General features: G+C 38.1%; 3 protein-coding genes and 1 long non-coding RNA gene across 5 annotated transcripts; 3 read left to right on the top strand and 1 right to left on the bottom strand.

Annotated features, from left to right (window-relative positions):
* Positions 1-95: 95 nt before the first annotated feature.
* LOC121781772 lies at positions 96-863 on the top strand. Its single transcript, XM_042179460.1, has 2 exons — positions 96-186; positions 282-863. The coding sequence occupies exons 1-2, from the start codon at positions 130-132 to the stop codon at positions 861-863; spliced, it is 639 nt and encodes a 212-aa protein (XP_042035394.1). The 5' UTR covers positions 96-129.
* An 11,759-nt stretch (positions 864-12,622) lies between these two features.
* On the bottom strand, positions 12,623-15,763 carry LOC121781825 (somatic embryogenesis receptor kinase 1-like). The gene is made up of 4 exons (XM_042179527.1): positions 15,254-15,763; positions 14,246-14,506; positions 13,295-14,158; positions 12,623-13,211 (listed from the first exon to the last, which is right to left on the bottom strand). Exons 1-4 carry the CDS (start codon positions 15,663-15,665, stop codon positions 12,742-12,744), a joined length of 2,007 nt encoding a protein of 668 aa, XP_042035461.1. The 5' UTR covers positions 15,666-15,763; the 3' UTR covers positions 12,623-12,741.
* Positions 15,764-20,801: 5,038 nt separating this feature from the next.
* Positions 20,802-21,841, top strand: LOC121781889. The gene is made up of 2 exons (XR_006046203.1): positions 20,802-21,039; positions 21,201-21,841. It is a non-coding gene; the product is annotated as an uncharacterized LOC121781889 (long non-coding RNA).
* A 1,760-nt stretch (positions 21,842-23,601) lies between these two features.
* LOC121782911 (probable calcium-binding protein CML13) lies at positions 23,602-25,446 on the top strand. Of its 2 annotated transcripts, none has more exons than XM_042180911.1 (2): positions 23,602-24,143; positions 25,241-25,446. In XM_042180911.1, exon 1 carries the CDS (start codon positions 23,609-23,611, stop codon positions 24,116-24,118), a length of 510 nt encoding a protein of 169 aa, XP_042036845.1. In that variant the 5' UTR covers positions 23,602-23,608; the 3' UTR covers positions 24,119-24,143; positions 25,241-25,446. The 2 variants fall into 2 exon arrangements, with proteins under 2 accessions (XP_042036845.1, XP_042036844.1); XM_042180910.1 differs by having other exon boundaries at positions 25,101-25,446.
* The last annotated feature ends 726 nt before the right edge of the window (positions 25,447-26,172 follow it).

The raw sequence follows: 26,172 nt of genomic DNA, 5'->3' as shown, positions 1-26,172 counted from the left end.
GCTTCTCTCTCTCTCTCTCTCTCTCTTCACACGTATATATTCCTTAACAAGAGTTGAGCAAATCAACTTCACCACCACAATCCATTACTGCTCTTCAGCTTCACCAATTTCCCATTTTTCAGTCAGAAAATGGCTTGCTGGTCTGCTGAAAATGCCACCAATGCCTATCTCAGAACCATGAAAATGGTGAGTTTCATGAAATCCCTAATCAATGATTCAATCATTTATGTATATATATAGTTATGTGTGTTTTGCTTATACAAATGTGTATGTATTTGCAGGGAAAGAGTGCTAAAGAGCCAAATGCAGCAGAGTTCATCTCAGCCATGGCAGCAGGGAACAATGCTCAGCTCATGGTGGTTGCCTGCAGTGGAGCCGCAGACTCCACCGCCCTCGCCCTCCTCGCTGCAGCGCAGCAGACGGGAGGGCGCCTCGTCTGCATTGTCCGAGGGCGGGACGAGCTCCAGGCCTCCACAGCCGCTCTCGGCCCCAATGCAGGCAGCATTGAGTTCGTGGCAGGGGACGCCAAGGCGCTCCTGCCCGGCTACTGCAAGGACTCGGACTTCATCGCCATCGACTGCAACCTCGAGAGCCACGAGGAGATCATAGGAGCCGCTGTTCGAGAGGCGCACGGGAACACCATCGTGCTCGGGTACAACGCCTTCTGCAGGGAGACGTGGCGCAGCAGCCCCTCGCGCACGCAGCTGCTGCCCATCGGGGAGGGGCTGCTGCTCACGAGAGTGGCGGCGCCGGCTGCTGTAAAGAGGGGTAAGAGCAACTGGATTGTGAAGGTGGATCAGTGCACCGGTGAAGAGCATGTGTTCAGGGTCAGATCCTCTGTGGGGAGATCCATCAGAGCTTGAAATCTTGATTTTTATAAGAGATTTTCTTCATTAGGATTGATATGTGAAAAGTGTATATAGTGGAAGTAGAGAAGTATCAATTTTGTTTTGGTTTTTGTACTCAAAACAACTCAAAGTGTAGTAATGTTGCTCAAGTTTTGAGTTTCACAATCCAAAATCAAATCTTTAGAGATATAATTAAGATTTACTTTGCATGATTATATATGTATCATTCTCGATAATATATTATAGCATATGGTTGATGATATTATATCATATGTCGATGATATTATAACATAAGGTTTATAAAGTTAGTATTGAAACATCATTCATTCATTGTGGATATATACCTGTCAATAACATTAAGAATACAATGATCGACAGAGGAAAGGAAATTATTGTGAGATAAATATAGTGGAGAATTTGAATATCACAAAATTGGTGAATATGATTAATGTTCAAGGCAATAATTTCTCGAATCATTGAATAAATGGAGTGTTAGAGGCATTTTCTCCAATAACATCTCGAGAATACGATGAAAATTATTTGTCAACAGCATCTAGAATAGAATACGATGATTGTTATATGTCAATGACATCTCAAAAAAGATGATTGTTAAGAGCCTTTTCTCCAATTTATGAATAAAAAGAGTGTTAGAAGATTGGTGAATATTTGAACAATAAAGAGACAGACCTAGAATTGGTGGCAACACACACCATATATGTGATATTGTGCGATTGTTGGCATTCTTCACATTCAGCATTTTCTGACTTCTAATATACTGTAATTCCATTGTTTCAAGAGACGTGTCACTAATTAATACGAAGCTGATTTTTCTACTTTTGAGTGTTGTTGGTGTTGTAACATATTTTTCTACTTCACATTCATTCATACTTTTGCAAGCATCAAACTATATAAATCATTGTTTCAAACTATATAAATCATGTAAAGTATGATAGCTGTGTTTACATCAGAGAAAGGAATGGTGTACCAATTGCTTTTCTACTTTTGTATGTTGATGATATGCTTGTGGCAGGAGCAGATCTGGGAGTGATTGAGAGAATCAAGGCTGAACTGGAATCCAAGTTTGAAATGAAGGATCTTGGAAATGCAAGGAGAATCCTTGGCATGGATATACTGAGGGATAGGCCAAAGAGAGAGCTCAGGTTGTTGCAGAGGAATTACATCCAGAGAGTTTTGAAGAAATTTCAGGCTGATGACTTCAAACCTGTCTCTACACCATTGGCTGCTCACTTTAAGTTGAGCATGGATCAGAAACCAAAGAATGACTCAGAGAGGAGAGAGCTGAGCAAGATACCTTATGCAAACATCATAGGAAGCATAATGTACACAATGCTATGCACAAGGCCAGATTTGGCTCAGGCTATAAGTGTTACTAGCCGATTTATGTCAGACCATGGGAGAGAGCATTGGATAGCATTGAAGTGGTTGCTCAGATACTTGAAGGGTGCTTCAGATTATGGTCTGTTGTACAAAGCAGATTGTAAGGATCAAGGTGGAGCACTGGTGGGGTTTTGCGATTCTGATTATGCATCAAATAGAGATAATAGGAGATCTCAAACTGGATATGTGTTCACCCTAAATGGCACTGCTATAAGCTGGAAATCTGGATTACAACATGTGGTTGCTTTATCTACTACGGAAGCTGAGTACATGGCAATGACAGAGGCTGTGAAAGAAGCAATATGGCTGAAGGGAATCCTAGAAGATTTTGGGGAGAAGCAAGATACAGTGGAGATAAACTGTGACAGCAGCAGCGCCTTATGCCTTGCCAAACACCAAGTGTTTCACGAAAGAAGTAAGCACATAGATGTGCGGATGCACTTCATAAGGGATGAAATACAGAGAGGTGAAGTCAAGATGGTGAAAATATCTACTGAGCATAATGCGGCTGATATGTTGACAAAGCCGTTGCCAGCCATGAAGTTTAAATACTGCTTGGGGCTGGTGGGACTTGTGGAGTGATGAGTTTGAGGTTTTGTCAGAGGATTATGATTCATTGTTGATTCTGAGATTAAGGTGGAGTTTGTTGGAGTATAATCTCACAATCACCGATGGATGCAGCAAGCTAAAATCAATGTCATTCTCAACAGCTGCAGATTTGTTAGAGGTTGAGCTCGTTCAAGATATTATTGAGCTCGGCATATTATTGAGCTCGGCGTTTTATTGAGCTCGGCGTTTTATTGAGCTCGGCGTTTTATTGAGCTCGGCATTTCATTGAGCTCGGTATTTTACTGAGCTTCGGCATCATGCAGCACTTCGGCATCATGCAGCACTTCGGCATCATGCAGCACTTCGGCATGTTGATGCAAACCAAGAAACGGGAAGTAGCCGTTGGAACAGTTATAACTGATTTGATAACTAACATCTCAAGAGAGCCGTTGGAGGATGAAGGGACTGATATAAAGCAGACGAAGGCTGCATCTGAAATAGTTAATCAGCTACTTCGATATTCAAGAAAAGAGTCTCCAAACTATCACTTGATTAGTTCTTGGTTTAGAATTAGATTAGAGGTGTTGAGTTCTTGGAGAGAGTTCTTGAGTGATTGTAAATCTCTGCATATTTCTCAATATACTGAATCATATTGCCTTTGGCCGTGGACGTAGATCTTACGATCGAACCACGTAAAACTCTAGTGTTCTTTCTTTTTCGCATGGTTGTCATCATCGATCTTTTGCATACTTTCATAACAAGTGGCGCCGTCTGTGGGAAACGCAATCGGAGTTGATATCGATGGCGACGACGAGGTTCGAAGCGGAGAAATTCTCGGGGAAGAATGACTTTGGTCTGTGGCAGATCAAGATGAAGGCTCTGTTGATCCAGCAAGGGCTCGATGAAGCAATCGAGCCAATTGATCCGAAGGGGAAAGAAAAAGAAGATCTCGATGAGAAGAGCGTGAGGAAGAAGGCTGAGATTGCCAAGAAAGCCCATAGCGCCATTATTCTCAATCTCACGGACAAGGTGTTGCGCGAGGTTGCGAAGGAAACCACAGCGCATGGGGTATGGACGAAGCTCGAAGCGCTGTACATGACCAAGTCGCTTGCTAATCGCCTATACATGAAGCAGCGCCTCTTTTCATACAAGATTCTTGAAGACCGACCCTTCGCAGAGCAGATTGATGATTTCAGCAAGAATCTGGATGATTTGGAGAATGTAGATGGCCCCATGAAGAATGAAGACAAGGCCATCTTGCTCTTGAACGCTCTTCCCAAAACATTCCAGCATCTTAAAGATGCAATGCTGTTTGGCCGGAATGCAGAATCTGGCATCACATATGAAGAAGTTCAGTGTGCTCTTCGATCAAAGGAGCTGGAAAAGAACTCTTCGACGACAAATGAAGGAAGTGGCAGTCAAGCCTTGAATGTAAAGGCTTTCAAAGGCAAGAAAAAGAAATTCAATCAGAATCAAAAGCCTAAGTATCAGAAGCAAAATGAGGAGAAGCGAAGCTGTCATTACTGCAAGAAACCTGGGCATCTCAAAAGGGATTGCTACTCGTGGAAAAGGAAGCAAAACGAAGAGAAGGCTACCCAAAATCAGGCTGATCTTGCAGAAGACACAGATCCACCCCAGATCATGAATGTGGTGAGTGGTGGGATAGAGAGTTCTTGGATAATGGACTCCGGGTGCAGCTTCCATATTTGTTCCAACAAAGCTTGGTTTGAAAACCTTTCTGAGGCAACCGGGTCAGTAATGTTGGGGAATGATCAGATGTGCTACATCAAAGGCATTGGAGATATCAGATTGAGAGCTCATGATGGATCAACAAAACTGCTTACTCAAGTCAGGTACATTCCTGAGATTAAGAGGAATTTGATTTCACTTGGCATGCTTGAATCTAGAGGTTTCAGGTTTTCTTCTGAAAAAGGCTATATGAATGTCTCACTTAATGGAAAAATCTTGCTATTTGATGTGAATCAAATTGTACATTTTTATTCCCCTAACTTTACATGATTTATATAGTTTGATGCTTGCAAAAGTATGTTTTATGGTGTAGGAAAATGAATGAATGGTGAAAAGAAACCAGGAATGAAGCTCGGATGGTGAAAAAGTTGTGCAAAATTTCCAAGTTGACAGACCGGGCAGAAAGTGCTCAAAATGAGGCACCCGGCCGGGTGTATTTTATGCCTAATAATTCCACCCGGCCGGGTAGGAGGTTCACACTACGAAAATTCCAGCAAGTCCTAAAAATTGGCCACCCGGCCGGGTGAATTTTATGCCTAATAATTATACCCGGCCGGGTGAGGCGTTTTCAACTGCATTTTTGCAGTTGTCGGCAGTTTTGGGAAAAAAAGAAGAAAAAGGGCAAAAGGTGTCAGGGGAGGGGGCGTGAGTGGACGGCTGGGAGAAAGAAAAGAAAAGGTGTCAGGGAGAGAAGCATTGATTATTCAACAAATATTGAAGAAAGGCAATCATTCCGACCTCCGTTTCCGAATCCCAATTTCACTCAACGAGAGCATGCTTCCTACGGTTTTTATTGCATATTTCACCATGTTTTTAGGCTAAGCTCTCTAAGTTGCTCCAAGTTGTAATCTAGGCTTGTATGGATGTTTTCACACCATCGAATAATGTGTTTTGATACCAACAATGTTTGCTTTGATTAAACTCTTCGTTTTCTTGCTAAAGATGTAGTGTTGTTAATTCCTTAACTATTGTCTCTTTAACATAGTTTAGGATTGATTGATTGTTGGTGTGCTATCGAATTAGAACTGTTCAGGGGATAATTTGATAGTGGATTAAGTAGGTGATCATAGTAGAGGATCTTTTACTCCCGCGCTTCCGCAGGAGTTTAATATCTTTGAAAATTAGTTCATGGAACAAGTGTTCAGCTGACTGTGAACTATACGTCGCAAACATGTTCAGTGTACGCGATTAGGTTGATGTTTTAATCCCTTCTTATGTTTCATTGTTAAAGGTGTAGAACGATACAAGTCTAGTGAGCAACTTGGAGTGACATATGTTCCCGTTCGAATAGTCTTTAGTTTGTAGCTTTAGTTTTTAAATTGTGTATTAATCTCGTCAAACCTTATTAGATAACCGTACGCCTCCCTGTGGTTCGACACTCGAAGTACTACAGTCGACTCTGTATTCTTGCAGAATCGTTGTAATATTAGAGTTATTTTATTAAACTTGTGTGTTAATAATCCATTAATATAAAAGCTCTAAAATTACACATCAAGTTTTGGCGCCGTTGCCGGGGAGGCAACTGGTTATTTAATTTAGGATTCTTTTTATTTTTATTTTTGTATAGTTTTCTAACATTTTATTTTTTGTTTCAGAGTTGTTGCTAGAAGACTAAGTCGAGCCAACGACTTTAAACAAAGGCGCTAGTTGGGAGGCAACCCAATGAGTTTTTAGTTTTTTTTTTCTCTTAATAAATTGAGGGTTTTGTTCGCTCAATTCTTTCCTTCGATGTATTTTTATGAATTGAGTATTTTGTTTTCTTTTTGTTGTTTTAATTTTTCTTTTTGTAGGAGCAACGTGGAGATAGGATTCACATTCGAGCTTATGAGGAAGCACACCTACAAAGGAAAATACACCCACCCACCCACCCGAATGCACTATGGACATTATGCCAAGTTTGGGGGAGTCTTCTTTTCCCTTTACTTTTTAAGTTCTTTTTGCTTGCATTGAGGACAATGAAGCATTCAAGTTTGGGGGGGTTGAATGAGTTTCTTTGCATGATGCATGTTTGTGAGGTGTATTGTATGATAAGAGTGTTTTGAATCATGTAATTGACGGGTGCATGCTAGATCTTCGGCTTTCTGGTTGGGAATTCCTGCTTGATTTTACTTGATCTTTAAAACTTAGGATGGATGGAATTTGTGCATGAATTTATTTGAAAAAGCATGTTGTGATTACAGCCGATTTCTTAAGTTGAGGAGAGTATGAAAATTACATGTCTTGTGGATATTATCTTGGATTGATTTGCTTTATCGAGTGAACCGCTTGTATTCATTTGTGTCAATGATTTGGGAGGATAAGGCACTAGGATGAACTCCATGGCCAAATGATCACATGCCTTGTCCTACACATGATCCCCTAGAAGCCACTTTGAGCTTAATTTCCTATCATTTGTGTAAACACTTAGCCAATCACTTAGCCACTTAATTAAACCTCATTTTAGCATCATCAATGGACCTTGCTACTATTTGGGTGCTAAAAACAAGTTTGAGCTTTGGTGATTTGAGTTTTGAGTGTTGGGTGGTGAATTGTAAAGTGTAGACATTTTTAGACTTGATGTAATGTTTAAGTGAAAAGAATGAAGTTCCTAGAAAAAAAAAGAAACAAAAAGAAAGAAAAAGACGACCTCCAAATTTGCAAAAGTCGAGGTCTTTATCAAAAAAAAAAAGAAAAAAATTGTGAAATAAAGTTAGAGCTTCTATTTGTTTTTAAGATGTAATCTTGTCTAAAATAGATCTCAAGTTTGAGGGAGTTCGAGTTTGGTTGTAAATTTTTTTCGTTGATTGATCTTTGGAAGGAAGTGTAGGAGGGAAGAATTTGACACTCAAATGTGTAGCTTTTGAGCTCAGTATCCATATTTATCCTACCTCATCCTTAGCCCCATTACAACCTTGAATTAAGACCTTGGACCTTATTGTTGACATTTTGTGGATGTTTTGTAAATAGCTTGGTAGAGTTAAAGAAGTTTGATTTGAAATCCGCGAGTCTATGTGATAAGTAATGCTTGATGAGTCAATGATGACGGTTTGAGTTGTATGATCACATGTTTGGACTTACTTTGAAATGCACCATGACTTGAAGTTCTAGGTTGATAAGTGATGGTTCATGAGAGTGGGAAATCTTGATTGGGATTGTTGGGGGTTTATATTATGTCATTCACGTCTCTACGTGATTCACTCTTATGAAAACTTTTGTGAGCTGAGCTTTAAAGTTTTGTGTTTATTGTGATCTTGCTCGAGGACCAGCAAGCAAATAAGTTTGGGGGTATTTGATGTGAATCAAATTGTACATTTTTATTCCCCTAACTTTACATGATTTATATAGTTTGATGCTTGCAAAAGTATGTTTTATGGTGTAGGAAAATGAATGAATGGTGAAAAGAAACCAGGAATGAAGCTCGGATGGTGAAAAAGTTGTGCAAAATTTCCAAGTTGACAGACAGGGCAGAAAGTGCTCAAAATGAGGCACCCGGCCGGGTGTATTTTATGCCTAATAATTCCACCCGGCCGGGTAGGAGGTTCACACTACGAAAATTCCAGCAAGTCCTAAAAATTGGCCACCCGGCCGGGTGAATTTTATGCCTAATAATTATACCCGGCCGGGTGAGGCGTTTTCAACTGCATTTTTGCAGTTGTCGGCAGTTTTGGGAAAAAAAGAAGAAAAAGGGCAAAAGGTGTCAGGGGAGGGGGCGTGAGTGGACGGCTGGGAGAAAGAAAAGAAAAGGTGTCAGGGAGAGAAGCATTGATTATTCAACAAATATTGAAGAAAGGCAATCATTCCGACCTCCGTTTCCGAATCCCAATTTCACTCAACGAGAGCATGCTTCCTACGGTTTTTATTGCATATTTCACCATGTTTTTAGGCTAAGCTCTCTAAGTTGCTCCAAGTTGTAATCTAGGCTTGTATGGATGTTTTCACACCATCGAATAATGTGTTTTGATACCAACAATGTTTGCTTTGATTAAACTCTTCGTTTTCTTGCTAAAGATGTAGTGTTGTTAATTCCTTAACTATTGTCTCTTTAACATAGTTTAGGATTGATTGATTGTTGGTGTGCTATCGAATTAGAACTGTTCAGGGGATAATTTGATAGTGGATTAAGTAGGTGATCATAGTAGATGTTTATGTCTCACCGCGCTTCCGCAGGAGTTTATAGACATTGAAAATTAGTTCATGGAACAAGTGTTCAGCTGACTGTGAACTATACGTCGCAAACATGTTCAGTGTACGCGATTAGGTTGATGTTTTAATCCCTTCTTATGTTTCATTGTTAAAGGTGTAGAACGATACAAGTCTAGTGAGCAACTTGGAGTGACATATGTTCCCGTTCGAATAGTCTTTAGTTTGTAGCTTTAGTTTTTAAATTGTGTATTAATCTCGTCAAACCTTATTAGATAACCGTACGCCTCCCTGTGGTTCGACACTCGAAGTACTACAGTCGACTCTGTATTCTTGCAGAATCGTTGTAATATTAGAGTTATTTTATTAAACTTGTGTGTTAATAATCCATTAATATAAAAGCTCTAAAATTACACATCACTGATTGCTGAGAGAAGAAACAGTTTATACTATCTAGTAGCAGAAACTGTTGTTGCTTCAGTGAATCTTGCAGAGGACTCTGATATGAGTCTGTGGCACAAGAGGCTCGGCCATCTTGGAGAAAGTGGGATGAGAGAACTGATCCAGAAAGGGGTCATTCCGGCTGGAAGTGATCAGAGGTTCAAGGAATGTGAACACTGTGCTCTGGGAAAGAGCAAGAAGCTACCATACAAGGCTGGTAAACACACCTCCAAATTACCTCTTGACTATGCGCATTGTGATTTATGGGGTCCAGCTCAGCCTGCTTCTATGGGAGGAGGCAGGTATTTCATGTCGATAATAGATGATTATAGCAGAAAAGTCTGGATATACATCCTAAAGCAGAAGTCACAAGCATTTGAAAAATTCAGAGAATGGTGCACAGAGATGAAGCTGAAGAAATCCACCACTCTCAAGTGCTTGAGGACTGATAACGGGCTGGAGTTCTTATCTGAAGATTTTGAGTCTTTCTGCAAATCAAATGGGATACAAAGGCATAGGACAGTCCCGGCCAATCCGCAACAAAACGGAGTTGCTGAAAGAATGAACCGAACACTCCTCGATAGAGTCAGATGCATGCTTTTGTCATCAGGCTTGCCAAAGATGTTCTGGGGGGAGGCAGTGTGTACTGCTGCAGTGCTAATTAACAATTCTCCATCATCAGCTATAGGAAATGAAATCCCAGATGTCAGATGGTATGGTGGAGATAGAGAGTACAATCAGTTCAAGGTGTTCGGTTGTAGAGCATATGCCCACTGCAAGCAGGGAAAGCTTGATGCAAGGGCTCAGAAATGTGTGATGGTTGGTTACCAACATGGAGTAAAAGGGTACAGGTTGTGGTGCACTGAAGAGGGGAACAAGAAGATAATTGTGAGCCGAGATGTGGTCTTCCATGAGCATCATATGCCATTCTTGAAGACTGAGGATCAGATGGGTGAAAGAATATCTATTGATCAAGAAGTTCAGCATGGCCAGCCACCACCTAGTGATCCAGATGATCAGAATGGAGGTGGAGCTTCAAGCTCCCATAAAGCTTCAAGTCCACAGCAACCCCAGCAACAAGATCAGATTGATGATGATCAGAGATCACATATTATAGCCAGGGACAGAAACAGAAGAGAGATCAGAAAGCCAGCCAGGTTCAGTGATTATGAGATGAGTTTTTTTGCTCTCTGTGTTGCTGAGGTATTGGAGTGCTTAGAGCCATCCACCTATGCTGAAGCTATGTCGAGTAAGGAAAAGGAGAAATGGCTTGCAGCTATGAGAGAAGAGATCCAGTCACTACTCAAAAACCATACTTGGATTTTGGTGAAGAATCCAGGGACCCAAAAGCTTATTAGCTGCAAATGGATCTTCAAGATGAAGATTGAAGTTGGTGAAGTTGAAAGTGTCAGGTTTAAGGCACGGCTTGTTGCTAGAGGATTCACTCAAGAAGAGGGGATTGATTATAATGATGTGTTCTCTCCGGTTGTAAAACACAGTTCCATCAGGATATTGCTTGCTCTTGTTGCAAAGTATGATTGGGAGTTACACCAACTCGATGTCAAGACAGCCTTCTTGCATGGTGAACTTGAAGAAACAATATATATGCATCAACCCGAGGGGTTCATGGAGGCTGGGAATGAAGACAAAGTGTGTTTGCTCAAGAGAAGTTTGTATGGATTGAAGCAAAGTAGTAGGCAGTGGTATCTCAAGTTTGATGAGCATATGATGAGTATTGGTTTCAGAAAATCGCAGTATGATAGCTGTGTTTACATCAGAGAAAGGAATGGTGTACCAATTGCTTTTCTACTTTTGTATGTTGATGATATGCTTGTGGCAGGAGCAGATCTGGGAGTGATTGAGAGAATCAAGGCTGAACTGGAATCCAAGTTTGAAATGAAGGATCTTGGAAATGCAAGGAGAATCCTTGGCATGGATATACTGAGGGATAGGCCAAAGAGAGAGCTCAGGTTGTTGCAGAGGAATTACATCCAGAGAGTTTTGAAGAAATTTCAGGCTGATGACTTCAAACCTGTCTCTACACCATTGGCTGCTCACTTTAAGTTGAGCATGGATCAGAAACCAAAGAATGACTCAGAGAGGAGAGAGCTGAGCAAGATACCTTATGCAAACATCATAGGAAGCATAATGTACACAATGCTATGCACAAGGCCAGATTTGGCTCAGGCTATAAGTGTTACTAGCCGATTTATGTCAGACCATGGGAGAGAGCATTGGATAGCATTGAAGTGGTTGCTCAGATACTTGAAGGGTGCTTCAGATTATGGTCTGTTGTACAAAGCAGATTGTAAGGATCAAGGTGGAGCACTGGTGGGGTTTTGCGATTCTGATTATGCATCAAATAGAGATAATAGGAGATCTCAAACTGGATATGTGTTCACCCTAAATGGCACTGCTATAAGCTGGAAATCTGGATTACAACATGTGGTTGCTTTATCTACTACGGAAGCTGAGTACATGGCAATGACAGAGGCTGTGAAAGAAGCAATATGGCTGAAGGGAATCCTAGAAGATTTTGGGGAGAAGCAAGATACAGTGGAGATAAACTGTGACAGCAGCAGCGCCTTATGCCTTGCCAAACACCAAGTGTTTCACGAAAGAAGTAAGCACATAGATGTGCGGATGCACTTCATAAGGGATGAAATACAGAGAGGTGAAGTCAAGATGGTGAAAATATCTACTGAGCATAATGCGGCTGATATGTTGACAAAGCCGTTGCCAGCCATGAAGTTTAAATACTGCTTGGGGCTGGTGGGACTTGTGGAGTGATGAGTTTGAGGTTTTGTCAGAGGATTATGATTCATTGTTGATTCTGAGATTAAGGTGGAGTTTGTTGGAGTATAATCTCACAATCACCGATGGATGCAGCAAGCTAAAATCAATGTCATTCTCAACAGCTGCAGATTTGTTAGAGGTTGAGCTCGTTCAAGATATTATTGAGCTCGGCATATTATTGAGCTCGGCGTTTTATTGAGCTCGGCGTTTTATTGAGCTCGGCGTTTTATTGAGCTCGGCATTTCATTGAGCTCGGTATTTTACTGAGCTTCGGCATCATGCAGCACTTCGGCATCATGCAGCACTTCGGCATCATGCAGCACTTCGGCATGTTGATGCAAACCAAGAAACGGGAAGTAGCCGTTGGAACAGTTATAACTGATTTGATAACTAACATCTCAAGAGAGCCGTTGGAGGATGAAGGGACTGATATAAAGCAGACGAAGGCTGCATCTGAAATAGTTAATCAGCTACTTCGATATTCAAGAAAAGAGTCTCCAAACTATCACTTGATTAGTTCTTGGTTTAGAATTAGATTAGAGGTGTTGAGTTCTTGGAGAGAGTTCTTGAGTGATTGTAAATCTCTGCATATTTCTCAATATACTGAATCATATTGCCTTTGGCCGTGGACGTAGATCTTACGATCGAACCACGTAAAACTCTAGTGTTCTTTCTTTTTCGCATGGTTGTCATCATCGATCTTTTGCATACTTTCATAACACTAAAACTACAACAAATTCAACCTGATCATCCCTAGTAAGTGGTTAGTACAAGTCTACACATACTAAAACTAGTACATCTTCGAAAGCTAAGTAACGACGCGACTTCTGATATCCGCGACTCAGTTTAGTAGGGACAGTTCGCGTACAACTGTTTCCATTGACGGCCTCTCTTCCGGAGATTCGTGGGTGCACACGAGAGCAAGATTTGCAAGCATAGCAGCTTCGGATTCCTTGAACGCCCCGTGGAGATTCGCATCCATGAAGTCCAGGCTGCACGACTCAGCAGAAGCGCGCATGGAAGCCACATATTTCCTCTTCCCGGACAGGATCTTGAAGAGAAGCACCCCAAAAGCGTACACATCGCTTTTCTCAGTGAAACGGCCAGTGTTCGTGTACTCGGGTGCAAGATACCCCATGGCAGCACTGGCTTTGAGAGCCGAGAAGACCGTGTCATCAGTGAGAAGCTTGTGCAGGCACGAGTCCGCTAGCAAGGGCTTCGACCACTGGTTGATGAGCACGTTCTTGCTTGTGATGTTCTGATGAACCATAGCCGGCTTGTTCACCTTGCACCCGTGCAGATACTCTACGCCTGTTCAAGTTAACGAAAAACTTCAGATTCCGATTTTTCTTAGCTATGGAATGCACAACTAGAAGTATTTGTAAGAATGATACCTTTGGCTATCCCATTGATAATAGAAACTCTGGCGGACCACTCGAGAACATCACCTTCGCCCTCCTTGACATCAAGATAACGGAACAAACTCCCATTCGGTATGTAATCATAAACGAGGAAGCATTCACCGCGGCCTCTAGAACAGCAAAACCCTCTAAGCATCACCAAATTCTCATGCCTCAGCGAGGTGAGGATGTTCAATCCCTTCAAGAACTCAGCTTCCTCCGACTTGCAGCTACTCTTCGTAATCCTCTTAACAGCAACAACAGATCCATCTCTTAAAGTGCCTCTATACGTCACCGAGTAGCTACTCCTCCCCAGTAAATTCTTATCAGCAAAGTACTGAGTAGCTGTCTCGACCTCCTGCAGGTTAAGCCTAAAGCTCTGCATAGCTTCTTGCATGCCACCAAAACGGCGATCCTCAGCCAACGGATCCCATCCATTCGAGTACTCAAGGCTGAAAAGTGGAGAAGATCCGTTCTTTCTATAACCCTCCTTGGCACGGTCAGTACTGAGCCGGCTCTCAGACATTTCAAATGCACTACCAAGCTTCTGCTTCCGCCTGCGGTAGAGTGCAAACATCAGAATGCCTACAGCCGACGCAACAACAGAAGCTACCACAATGCCAACAGCCAACGAGGTCTTAGATTTCTTGGAGCAAGAACTCTGGCTGCAGTTCAAATTCAGATCAGCAGTCTCTGGTATATTCTTGGTTGAGAGACCATCCCCTCCTCCAGCATAAGGCTCCGGCCTCTCCGAGTTGGGACGTTCCGAATCAGTACAGCTCCTCAGAGAAGCGAAACCAGACCCACACAGCCCAGGATTGTTATCATACTGAAACCCATCCACCAGCCTCTTCAGAGCTTCAATCATCAAATACCATAAAAAATTAACATCCATTTATTAAAACTGATACAATCGTGTAAAAGAAGAGAAAAGTATGTCATTACCGAGAGGCACATTGCCAGAGAGGGCGTTGTTCCGAACATCCAAGACTTCGAGCAACGGTGCATCAGCCAGTTTGGTAGGGATTGATCCGAAGAGGCGGTTGAAACTGAGGTCTAGCCTCATCAAGACCCCCAAATTGCCCAATCTGGCTGGGATTGCACCACTCAACAAATTGGATTGGAGGGCTAGAACATTCAGCTTCTTCAGAGAACCTATCTCTGTGGGTATACTCCCTGTCAGCTGGTTATAGCACAGCTGCAAAACTATATAGATACCAAAACTTCACTTCAGAAAGTGATTAAAACTTCAAGAATGGGAGAAAGATAGAGAAACGGGCCAAAATCTTATAGCTCATTTCAGTAAACAAATGGTCTATAAAGAGACTACAATATCCCACCAAATGTGTAAGATACTTCAATTTGAAAATCCAAATTTCTAACAAAGTTCTAAGATTGACAAACAACAAGTATTAAAGAAAGGTCTCATCTTTAAACAGAAACCGCAATTTATCAGATCTTTCAAGAAAATGATATTTTGGGACTGAATACAAAATCTTGTACCACATTTCAGTATAAGATCAGTTCTTCCTTCTCCCCAAACTACTGGAAACAAATGAATAAACCAGAACTGTATTGAAATTGGTCTAAAAAGATACTACAACATCCCACCAAAGGGGCCAGAACCTCAATTTGAACACCAAAACTTGACTTCAAAAAGTGATTAAAGTTTAAAACATCACGAAAAGGCCAAAGTCTTATAGCTCATTTCAATATAAGATTATTTGTTCCTTTTCCCTTACTAGTTACTACTGTAATCAAATGAGAAAACCAGAATTTTGATGGGATTAGTCTTCAATGAGACTACAATATCCCACCAAACGTCTAAAATACTTCAATTGAAAAATTAAAATTTCTAACGAATTCCTAAAAAATTGAAAAAAAGCAAGTATCAAAGAAAAATATCCAATCTTTAAACAGAAACCTCAAGCACCAACCGTTACCGCTACAGACCTTGAAGATTCTGCATGTTTCCGAGCTCCGGCGGAATCTCGCCGGAGAAATTATTCACATTGAGGTACAAATCGGTGAGCTCAGCCAAGCTAGCCAGCTCCACGGGTATTTGTCCGTACAAGGAATTGTAATGCAGATACAAACCGGTCAAGTGCTGCAGTCCCCCCACCGCCGGCGACAGTTTTCCGGCGAGCCCTTTCCCCTGCAGCGTGATGTTGGCCACCTGCTTCCTCTCGTTGCAGGCGACGCCCTCGAAGGTGCCGCCGCACGGGTCGCCGGAGACGACCCATGAGCCCAAATGCAGGTTTTCTGGGTCGAGGCTGGCTTTGAGGTCGAGCAGTGAGGTGAGCTCGTCGGCGGCGGCGAATGTGAGCAGGAGAGTGAGTAGAAATGGGAAAGGAGAGAAACCCATGTTGCAAGTTTACAACTTTTGTAGAAATGGTGAAGAAAGAGAGTGTGTTTATCTTTTAATAGGATAGTAATGCAGGTTGTGTTGTGTGTTTTTTTGGTTCTGTCAAATGCATCTCATGTGTTGGATTGTTTCTGTAATTCTTGTTTTTGTAAAGGAGGGAACATCATTTTAGGTCCACAAACTTTGCCAAAGTATCATTTTAGGTCTGTGAACTTTGAAAATCTTATTTTAAGTCCGTGAACTTTGAGTTAGTATCATTTTAGGTCCTTTTTACTATTTCCAAGTTTTTTTGGACGAAAATACCCTTAATACCTTAAAATGTAGTATATATTTTTAATAAATTTATCATATACTCATATTTTTTTAAATATCTTTATAATATATTTTTGACAAATTTTCTAAATATAATTTGACCATAAACATTATCACTTAATTTTGTGACATGCAAGTAAAATTGCTTCTTTAATTTTTTATATTAATTTTTTTAAAAATTGAATAAAGAACTTTTCTTTAATAATAAAAAAATTGAATAAAGATCTTTTTATAAATATCTTTACAATATATTTTTGACAATAAATATAATTTGACCTTCAATATTATCATTTAATTTTGTGACATGCAAGAAAAGATCTTTATTCAATTTTTTATTATTAGAGAAACGTTCTTTATTCAATTTAAAAAAAAATAATATAAAAATTGAAGAAGCAATTTTACTTGCATGTCACAAAATTAAGTGATAATATTTAAGGTCAAATTATATTTAGAAAATTTGTCAAAAATATATTTTAAATATATTTATAAAAAAATATGAGTATATGATAAATTTATTAAAAATATATACATTTTAAGGAATTGAGGGTATTTTTGTCCAAAAAAACTTGGAAATAGTAAAAAGGACCTAAAATGATACTAACTCAAAGTTCACGGACCTAAAATGAGATTTTCAAAGTTCACGGACCTAAAATGATACTTTGTCAAAGTTCATGGACCTAAAATGATGTTCCCTCTTTGTAAAGAGATAGTAGTACTAAATTTGTTATTTTAAATTACTAATTTTGTTGTCTTTCAATGTTGTGCTGTCTAATTTCGGTGAAACTAATGATGATATGGCAATGGAGAAAATCATACGTAGACAAAACGTTTGGTAAATAAAATGATATCATTTGGAGAATTGTTGGTAACTTTCCATTAAATTCTGATGAATCGCATTAACTTTTGAAACCAATATTAAAATCACATTTCTATTGTTTTGAAATTATCAATTTAAGTGAAATTGGTAATGATTTTGGCAATCGAAAAATCGTAAAATGATAGATTTGTAGAGAAGCGCAACCAGTCGTTGGGAGAAATGAGTATTGAATATGATTTTTAATTGTTACACTTTTTCATTTCACAAACTAAAACTATGTCGTTTTGTACTCATTTGCATCACTCTGCCAACCACATCATGATCATCCTACTATAATAGTAAGCACCTCAAAACTAAAATTAATAATCATCATTGCTGAAAAGAATACCATAGGATAATTGCTTAACACGAAAAGTTACGATTTTAAAGACATACTCCAATTGTTGTATATGTCTAATTGCCCATCTCACTTGGTCAGCTACACATGCCAAAAAAATTAATAATGAGATACTAATTGCATAACATTGATAAACTATGATTCTAATTTCCAATTCCAAAAGTTATGGGATTGATGAGAAGACCTCGTGATTGTAGGTGTTCAAAGCGTGAGCTTCAGGTAGAGACAATAATGTCTCACGCATACAGACATACAGAGTGTGATGAGAGAGAAGGTGTGGCTGGAATCAAAAGGGATTCTAGACAGGTCCACATAAAAGTGTTCAATTCCAAAAAGGTTTCAATTTTATGAGAAATACAGATAATTTGAGGGGTTTGATGAGCGTTTGGTTTGTTTGTGGCCGTAGATTGGTTTGATTTTTGTAAGAGAATTGTTTGATTCTACTGAATAGGACAAATGTGGTTGTAAGCATACAAAAATTATTTTAGTGGCTATGAGATTCTTCAATACCTTTATTTTACTTTACTAAATTCTCAATAGCTTTATAATGTTGATGTTGACTTATTACAACTTTTTCATGATCACTTACTATAACAAAAGTGCCCATCTATGAGACACTTACTATAACAAAAGTGCCCATCCATGAGAACTGAAAGGGGTCACTAAAGCCAAAAAAAAGGTATAGTAGAATATAGAAAATATGATTGGTCCTTACATTTGTATGCACATAAACGTTTGAGTCTCTACACTTTCGTTGTTACGTAAATATTGAGCGTAAATAATTAACCGTATGATGATATTTGAACTTGAGACATTTGAATTCAGATATATTTATTTCATCGGACATCCATCCTTTGCCCTTCCAACTTTATTTGAGGTTTAGGATTTTTTTAGTTTTTATGGGTAAATAAACAGATTTTTTGTAGTTTTATTGGATGGGATCGAGCATGTAGAATATGATTTAAATTTATAAATGAAGACTCGTTATTTATATTAAAAGAAGTAAATCTTTATGCTCTAGTGAAAGTGCAACCGGAATCCGATACTAATGCATATGAAATTTGATTAAAAATAAAAGTGGATGCTTCTCATTAACTCAAGGTGCAAATATCGAAATGTGCTATTCTCCAACGTTTAGAAGAAGAAAAAAACACTAAGAGGTGGAAAAGCTGAATTAATAGTGCGTCTTAGTGAAATAAGACTGGATTTTTCTATAATGAATCAATGATGTAAACTGCCTTTCATATATGAGTATTTATTGAAGTGCTCGATAATTCCATTTTATCTCAGTTAATTCTACTATATTAACTAACAATATTACCTACTTAATTACACAAACACAGTCAAAGATCTCAGACATCGAATCAAACAAATATTGCAGGAAAACATAAAGCTCTATATTGTTGGGCATGGGAAACATAAATTAATAATTGGGAAAAGTAGCATCTCATCTCAAAATTTTCAATTCCATTATTTCCATATGAATATAAATTGCTACCCAACGTATGCATGCGGACAAAGATCGTGCTAGCTCATAAAACTAACATCATAGGCACGCGGGATTGATTTATATCTCTTTTATAAATACTGATTTTAGTTTTGAGTGATCCTAATCAGTATTCAACCATAGTTAAAAAAATAATTACTCTGGACTTTCGGATTTTGAAAAAAAATGGATTTTTCAGTTCAATTTAGATGTGTTATTTTTTTAATTTAAAATTTCGAATTTTTGGAAATTGAAAGTTCATTCCTACTGGATTATAGGACAAAGTAACAATCTGTCTGTTTGCTCTCAAACTTTAGTGTTATTCTTTTAAGAAATTTACCATGTTTTATGTTTTTCACACTTAACTTTTTCACCACAACCAAAGAAAAGAAAGCACGTTTGATGGGAATCAATTCTCTTGAAAAATTGATATTTACAATGTTGGCCTTTTTTTATGGATCAGTGGATTCGAGGATAATGTTTTTGTGGCACTACTTTGTTCAAAACAACTTTTTTGGGCCTAGTTCTGACAAATATATACAAACAAATCTATTGTTTTCTTGATTTATGAGGCATCATTTGGGTCTAAAGAGAACAATCCAACAGAAAATGGGTAGGAAGGCTGTTTAGAGAATGTATCAAAAGAAGAACAATATGGCACAATGCATCCAATGTGTTTGACAAGAGATTGACTCAATTGTAATCAATATGAACTATTTGTAAAAATGTTTGACTGATATTGAACAATATTTGTGTTGAACTTGAAACAAATTCGGTTGGTTAGATTTTGGAATTGGATTCACAAATTTTCAGGCTTTTGGTATAGCATTTTCGGATTTTGGATTTGGCGGATTTCATAGTTCAAATTTCGTATTTTCGGATCAGATTACATTCATTTTTCATAAAATTTCGGATTTTCAAATCTGATAGAATAAATCCAAGTAAGGATCACCTATAACATTTCCTACTACACACACATACATCATCACTTATCTTATTTGTGTGTATAGTAGGAGATGTTTTAGGAAATGTAATAGGTGATCGATCCCAAATCCGAATGGTGACCCTAGTGTACTACTCCCTCCGTCCAATGTTACTTACACTATTTCATTTCAACTTGTCTCAAACTACTTACATTATTTCTAGTTTAAGTTAGAATTCATGTATTTAATTAATATATTAGATTAAGATAAGAGCTCATTTATTAAATTATGTCTCATTACACTTAAAATTCTAATTTAATTATACTAAAAAGTCAATCCCAAATTCACGGTCTAAGATGAAAAGTAGGGGTGTCGAAACAGGTACCCGCGGATACCCAAACCCGATTTTGCGGGTACCCGTACCCAAAAACTTCAATATTATACTACCCAATCCCGACCCGTATAGTTATACGGGTAACACGATACCCGCATCGGGTATCCCAAACCCGTAGTTGCGAGTACCCAAACCCGCAGGCATAATTTGAATTATGTATTATAATATTCAATGGTATTATGCTTTTAGTTTTCGCTTATCATCAATGCTAGTCATCTAATATAATAATTTTATGTACATGTTCGTAATTCTAGAATGGATTTTGGGATTGTTGCTAGTTGCTACACTATGATTTTAGATTTGTATATTTTTTAACTTTATTGTATTTGCATAATTTTCAACTATTAACTATGCACAAATATGGTGATTTCTCATCTCTTAAATATAATATGACTACGTATGAAATATAATGCAAATCCAAATTTCAAATAAGCAAATATGATAGAAACATCAAGCATGTCTAAAATTAAATCACCATTCAAAAGTTTAATATGAACTGATTATATATAAACTTGAAACTAATTAACTAAAATAAAAATATTTTAAAACCCTAACCCTAAAAATAACGGGTATTATCGGGTTTAACGGGTATACCCGCGCGGGTAGCGGGTATACCCATACCCGCAAAAATTTAAAACAAACTACCCGATCCCGCCCCGTTTCCCTTTGTCGTCGGGTAGCAGGTACCTGATACCCGGCGGGTAGTGGATCGGGTTGAGGGTTTTCCAATACCCGCTACCTGTTTCGACACCCCTAATGAAAAGTGCGAGTAAGAGGTAATTAATATTGCTAAATATCCTCCGAAGCTTTCCATATAGTAAAATTTTGGATTTTCGAATCAGATGCAAAAAGTATGATTAATATTGTTTAACACCCCTCAAACTTTTCCATATTAACATTCCAACCCCTCCATTTCAAACTTTAGAAATCGCAGACATTCTCCGGCAAGAGCTTATCACCAAAAGAGAAAATCTATACTACTTAAAAGTGGCCGTGGGTTGAAAAGTCGTTGATACCTTTTTTGGAGGGAAAATGAGATGCATAAGTAAGTGATATCTGAGTGCATTGCCTAGGCCCTAGAGTCATGTCAAAAGTAATTAGACAAAAAAGTATCCAATCAAGTGCAAATTTCTTGAAGAAGAATTAAAATACTTTTAAATAGATGGACTAGAATTTGCATTTTATGGACTGATTTGGTGATTGCAGTATAGCAGGTGTGGTTCTGCTTGGAATCCGGCGATAGCTGGCGGGTGAGGCGACAAGAGAGATGCCGGAAATGAAGAGGAAGTGGCGGCGACAATGCTGTGCAGGATGGGTTACGACGGTGGCGGAAGCGGAATAAAGAGAAGGAGAGGTGACGGCGGTGGCGGCTGGACTCTCACGTCGGCAAGCCCAATACCTAAGAGTTACGAGAGAGAGGGGTTGGTGACCGGCGATGGTGGTTGGGTGGCGTGGAGGAGTCCTCAAGCCAATGGCCGAGAGGTGGAACCGCGAGAAGGAGAGAAAGAAGAACGATAGGCGGGCGGCGACGCCATTGCCAGCCGAGAACAGTGAGACTGATAGTGACAAAGGCGCCGCTGCCCTCTCTAATATCTGAAACATGATTTTGAAATAGTAGGGTTTCACTTCTATTTAGTTGTTGGGCTCATTGTTTGGGCTAAAAATTATTTAATTGTTTTACTTCTATTTAGATGATGGGCTCTTTGTCTGGGCCATATTTAGAGGTATTGAAAGCATAGGGTTTAGGAGCGTACTCATACGAATTCGTTTTGCATGTCCAAGTACAAATACTAAATAATTTATACAGTATATTTTGTATTAAATTAAAGATGAATAGCTAAGAAAAATATATTGCAAAAGGTTAGATACAAAAAATTATAATGTGCCTCACTTCAAAGAACTCCATGGATATCTATTGAAGATTTGTAATCTAAAAATATTGCAAAAGGTTATACTGTACATTAAAAATTTCTTTCATAAGAAAGATTAGTTTATGACCAAAACTTTCGTATTTTTTTTTCATGGTTCATAAACTACTATTAACCATATATTTAACCACCTTAATTCACACCATTATAAATGACAATATAAACAATAAAATTATCACTTGAAAATTTAGGAACTAGAGTTAAATTGAAGATGCGTAGATGCTATCATGTTATGAAGAACTAGGAAGTAATATTAGTAATAGTAATATTAGTAATAGCAATAATATGCAAGTTGCAATCTGCAAATAGATACTCAAAACCACAAACTCAAAAAAGAATGAGCAACCCATCAAGTTTTACCTCCATCTCGACTAAGATGATATGTTTCTTTTTTCGGACGTGTTTTAAAAAAATATAAAAGTAATAAATAGTTAGAGTGGAAAGAAAGTAAGGTAAGCGAGAGATTAATATAGAGGAGAATCCCCTTCAACATTATTTTGTACTCTCTTTACTTTCTCTCTACTTAAGTACTCTTACATCCTTTGTCCATGAAAAATAGTCTTATTTTACAATTTTGAATTGTCCACGGAAAATAGTCCCATAAATTAATTATGGTGGAGACGACATTATTTATCCATTTCAAAACTATTCTTGCATTCTATTATTGGATTTGTAATTACACTCAATCGACAATTACACTTTTAGGAAGGAGAAATCTTACGTATCATAATATTGGGCATAAAGTATTTTATATTTAGTGATTTTTTTATTACATATTTGTGATTTTTATGTTTTTATTTGAAAATTTAAAATATTATAATTACCATTTGTTTTTTTTTAAATTCTTGAAACATGATTTTAAATCTACAAGTGTTAATTCTTGAAATATTATAATACATTTTCTATTTTTTATTTTTTACTCTAATTAATGGAAACATCATTATCTTTACCTTATTCTGTGTTATTTTATTTTTCTACACTCAACTCACAAAATAAAAATGTATAAAGTTATGCGTCGAATAGAAAATGCTTTACTTGGATTGGAACCTTACATTACTTTTTTTTCTCTAAGTGTACATAATGATATTATTTCTTATTTCTACCTAATTATCTTATTTTAATTAACTCATACTCTTTAATCATTAGTCGTTTCTTTGTCATTTGTTTTATTTTATTTTACTCCACTCGTGTCAGAGAAGTACAGTTCTCTTTTTGTTATTGTTTATAATATTTTTAATTGTTTATAATAATTTTAATTTTTCTTAGTATTATTAATACTTATTGTAAGTAATACATATTCTTAACTTTAAACATCATTATAGTATTCTTACGAAAACCAGTCTTCAGTCATGGATAATTGTATGTTGCTATATCTAGAGTTACGAGTCGTGCATGTATGAAGATTGTGGTTTGTAAGCATGAGGATGATGATTAGTAGGGGTGATTCGACTGTTCATGTTGTTTACAAAGAGAGTTTTCAAAACTTATGAACTATTGGTATTTTGTAGATCCTATTTTATTGAGTTGTTTATTTTGTTCCATTTATTCGATTGTTACTTTTTTGTCTTTATTTGCACATATTTTATTTTCTTTCTCTTTCTATTATGTATTTATTTTTACTATAAATATTTTATTCTAATTAACTCATACTCTTTTATCTTTATTTACAAATAATTTAAAAATCCTATGACCGTGGATGTTGGCACTAGTCTAGTAAAACAGGCAGCAAAAAACCAGTCAAATCCGCCGATCATGGGGAAAGATCTGAGCGAAGATCAGGTTTCCTCAATGAAGGAGGCTTTCACGCTGTTCGACACCGACGGCGACGGCAAGATTTCCCCGTCGGAGCTCGGAATCCTGATGCGGTCGCTCGGCGGAAACCCTACGCAGGCGCAGCTGAAGTCGATCATCGCCGAGGAGAAGCTCTCCCCGCCGTTCGACTTCCCTCGCTTCCTCGGCCTCATGTCGAAGCATTTGAAGCCCGAGCCGTTCGATCGCCAGCTGCGCGACGCATTCAAGGTGATCGACAAGGACGGGACCGGATGCGTCGTCGTTTCGGATCTCAGGCACATCCTGACCAGCATCGGGGAGAAATTGGAGCCTGCGGAGTTTGACGAGTGGATCCGCGAGGTGGATATCGGATCCGATGGCAAGATCCGGTACGAGGACTTCATTGCGCGCATGGTAGCTAAGTGAAAAGGCGACTTTCGAGGCCACTGAGGTTTAACATTTCACCATTTCAGTTGATTTTTTAATTCTGTTTTGCTATTGTTTCATTGCTATTTATGTCGTGTGGAAAACGACATAAATCAGCTCTTCTATCTTGATAGTACTGGAAATTGTAGTCGTAATTCGTCCGAATCTCAATAATGGACTGTATAATCGAATCTACCCAGCTATAAGCTTGGGTCTAAAGACAAACTATAGTATTTTTGGCATCAACTTGCATATACTATGAGGAGAACTTAGGGATTTGATGAGAGAAGTTAGTGTATAGGGAGTGATGAGGCTATCTCATAAACCCTTGTTTTACATTTAATCATTAATTAGGTGCCAAATTTGAATGAACTTCTAAGATAGAAATAGATATACGGACATTTGGCTGGATCTAAGAATGAGAAGTGCAGAGGAGAAACAGGATTTCTAGGCCGAGTTTTCTTCGATTTTGTGTCTCAATTGTGGCATTTAAAGAAAGTGTATAATGGTTTATTTTGTTTGCCAATCATGGAGCAAGAGTAAATGAACTCTCAGAGAGGTGACTTTTATGGTTTTACTTCAAACTTAAAAGGCATATAAGTGAAATTCTTTCTTTGTGTCTCATTCCTAAATGAAATCGTAGTTCCAGAATCCAGCGGTAAGAATGGGAAAAAGCGGTCAAAATAAAGACACACCCGACTGTCTTTTTGTGCCCCGTCTAACCATATGAAAAGCTCTCACTGACTTACCGAAGAAATAGAGTAATGCACCTGCTTGCATCACTTGCCATGTGCATAAGTCTTGGAGAACCATGTATTGATGTTTCTGAAGCACATAGTCTTGTTAAGAAAAATCAAAGATGTTAAAAAGGTATAATTGTTGTGGGATGCTTATGCAGCATGCATTGCTTTATGGAAAATCATGACATGAATTGTTGTTTCTTCTGTATGAACTTATTTCCTAACATATTTTCACCCTTCAGGTTCTGTTCATATGAAAGCAATATAGTAGACATGTGCCATATGTGACTGGAATTTGGGATGAAGCAACTTCTCTTTATAACTATTCTCTGTGGCTGCATATGAGTTGTCTGAGATGTGCGCTCCGCATTTGTGGTCACAGGTGATTGACATTCCGGTTGTGCTGTGCCTTGACTCGAAAGCAGGAAGCTGTGTTTGTGTCTTTATAACTTAACTCTCGTGCTGTCCTAGTGTGTGTAAGTTGGTATTAATTTGACTTGAATGTGTGTTAAACCTCTTGACATTCGGGCTATGGACTATTTCTAGTGTTTGCTGATGAATCTGTGAATAGCGGATTAAGCTTCTGAATCTTGGTGTCAGTGCTTCTTGATCATTTCATTGTTCGTTTCTTCTTATTTTTGTATGTTTTGGTGGCAAAATCAGTTGACACTGAAGCACTATAAAGGAGTATCAAGGTCTGGTACAATTTTGGTTTCTCGTTGACTAGTGCTGACTCGAACCCCCGATCTATTGGGTGGAGTACCAAACTAAGCTAATCATCCGTTTTCACCGATACACCCTTGTCTACTGCTGCAACACCAAATTATTCTTGCGCCAACAATTTCAGAAAATCTTATGATAACTAAGATTTTCATTCTTTTGTGCAAAAAATCCAAATTCAAAACTCAGTTTGTTAATTATACAGTTCAGCATATTAATTTCATTTCAAGAAAGTTTAATACTTTATAGTAATAATATGAATAGATTACTTTTATAAATGATAATGTTAAGATTAAAATAATTAATTGTGCTAAGAAAAATTTATGTAAATTAAAACACTCCGGTAAAGGAAAGAAATGAAAAGGAAAAAAACAAAATCAAAAAGATTAAAAAGAAATAGTAATACATTACTAAATTTACAATAACAACATAAATCATGCTAAACATGGATTAAATATAATAATGCTCAGAAATGATCATCAAATTAGCTCTCTAGCATAACATTTCTCTATATTGAATAAACTAGAATAAATATTAGGAGTAATAATTATGGAAACAATTGTTCTTAATTTTTTTTATTAAATTCTCAAAAAT

The sequence above is a fragment of the Salvia splendens genome, chromosome 20, assembly GCF_004379255.2.
Source record: "Salvia splendens isolate huo1 chromosome 20, SspV2, whole genome shotgun sequence".
Lineage (NCBI taxonomy): Eukaryota > Viridiplantae > Streptophyta > Magnoliopsida > Lamiales > Lamiaceae > Salvia > Salvia splendens.
Note: the sequence above shows the minus strand (reverse complement) of the source record. Positions and strands in the feature narration are given on the sequence as shown.

Excerpts from the sequence above, each read along its gene's own strand:
- LOC121781772 (XM_042179460.1), top strand. The coding sequence starts at position 130 with ATGGCTTGCTGGTCTGCTGAAAATGCCACCAATGCCTATCTCAGAACC. Across the intron at positions 187-281 it reads ATCTCAGAACCATGAAAATG|GGAAAGAGTGCTAAAGAGCC; the intron begins GTGAGTTTCATG and ends ATGTATTTGCAG.
- LOC121781825 (XM_042179527.1), bottom strand. The coding sequence starts at position 15,665 with ATGGGTTTCTCTCCTTTCCCATTTCTACTCACTCTCCTGCTCACATTC. Across the intron at positions 14,507-15,253 it reads AAACATGCAGAATCTTCAAG|TTTTGCAGCTGTGCTATAAC; the intron begins GTCTGTAGCGGT and ends GTATCTATATAG. Across the intron at positions 13,212-13,294 it reads TATCAATGGGATAGCCAAAG|GCGTAGAGTATCTGCACGGG; the intron begins GTATCATTCTTA and ends TAACTTGAACAG.
- LOC121782911 (XM_042180911.1), top strand. The coding sequence starts at position 23,609 with ATGACCGTGGATGTTGGCACTAGTCTAGTAAAACAGGCAGCAAAAAAC.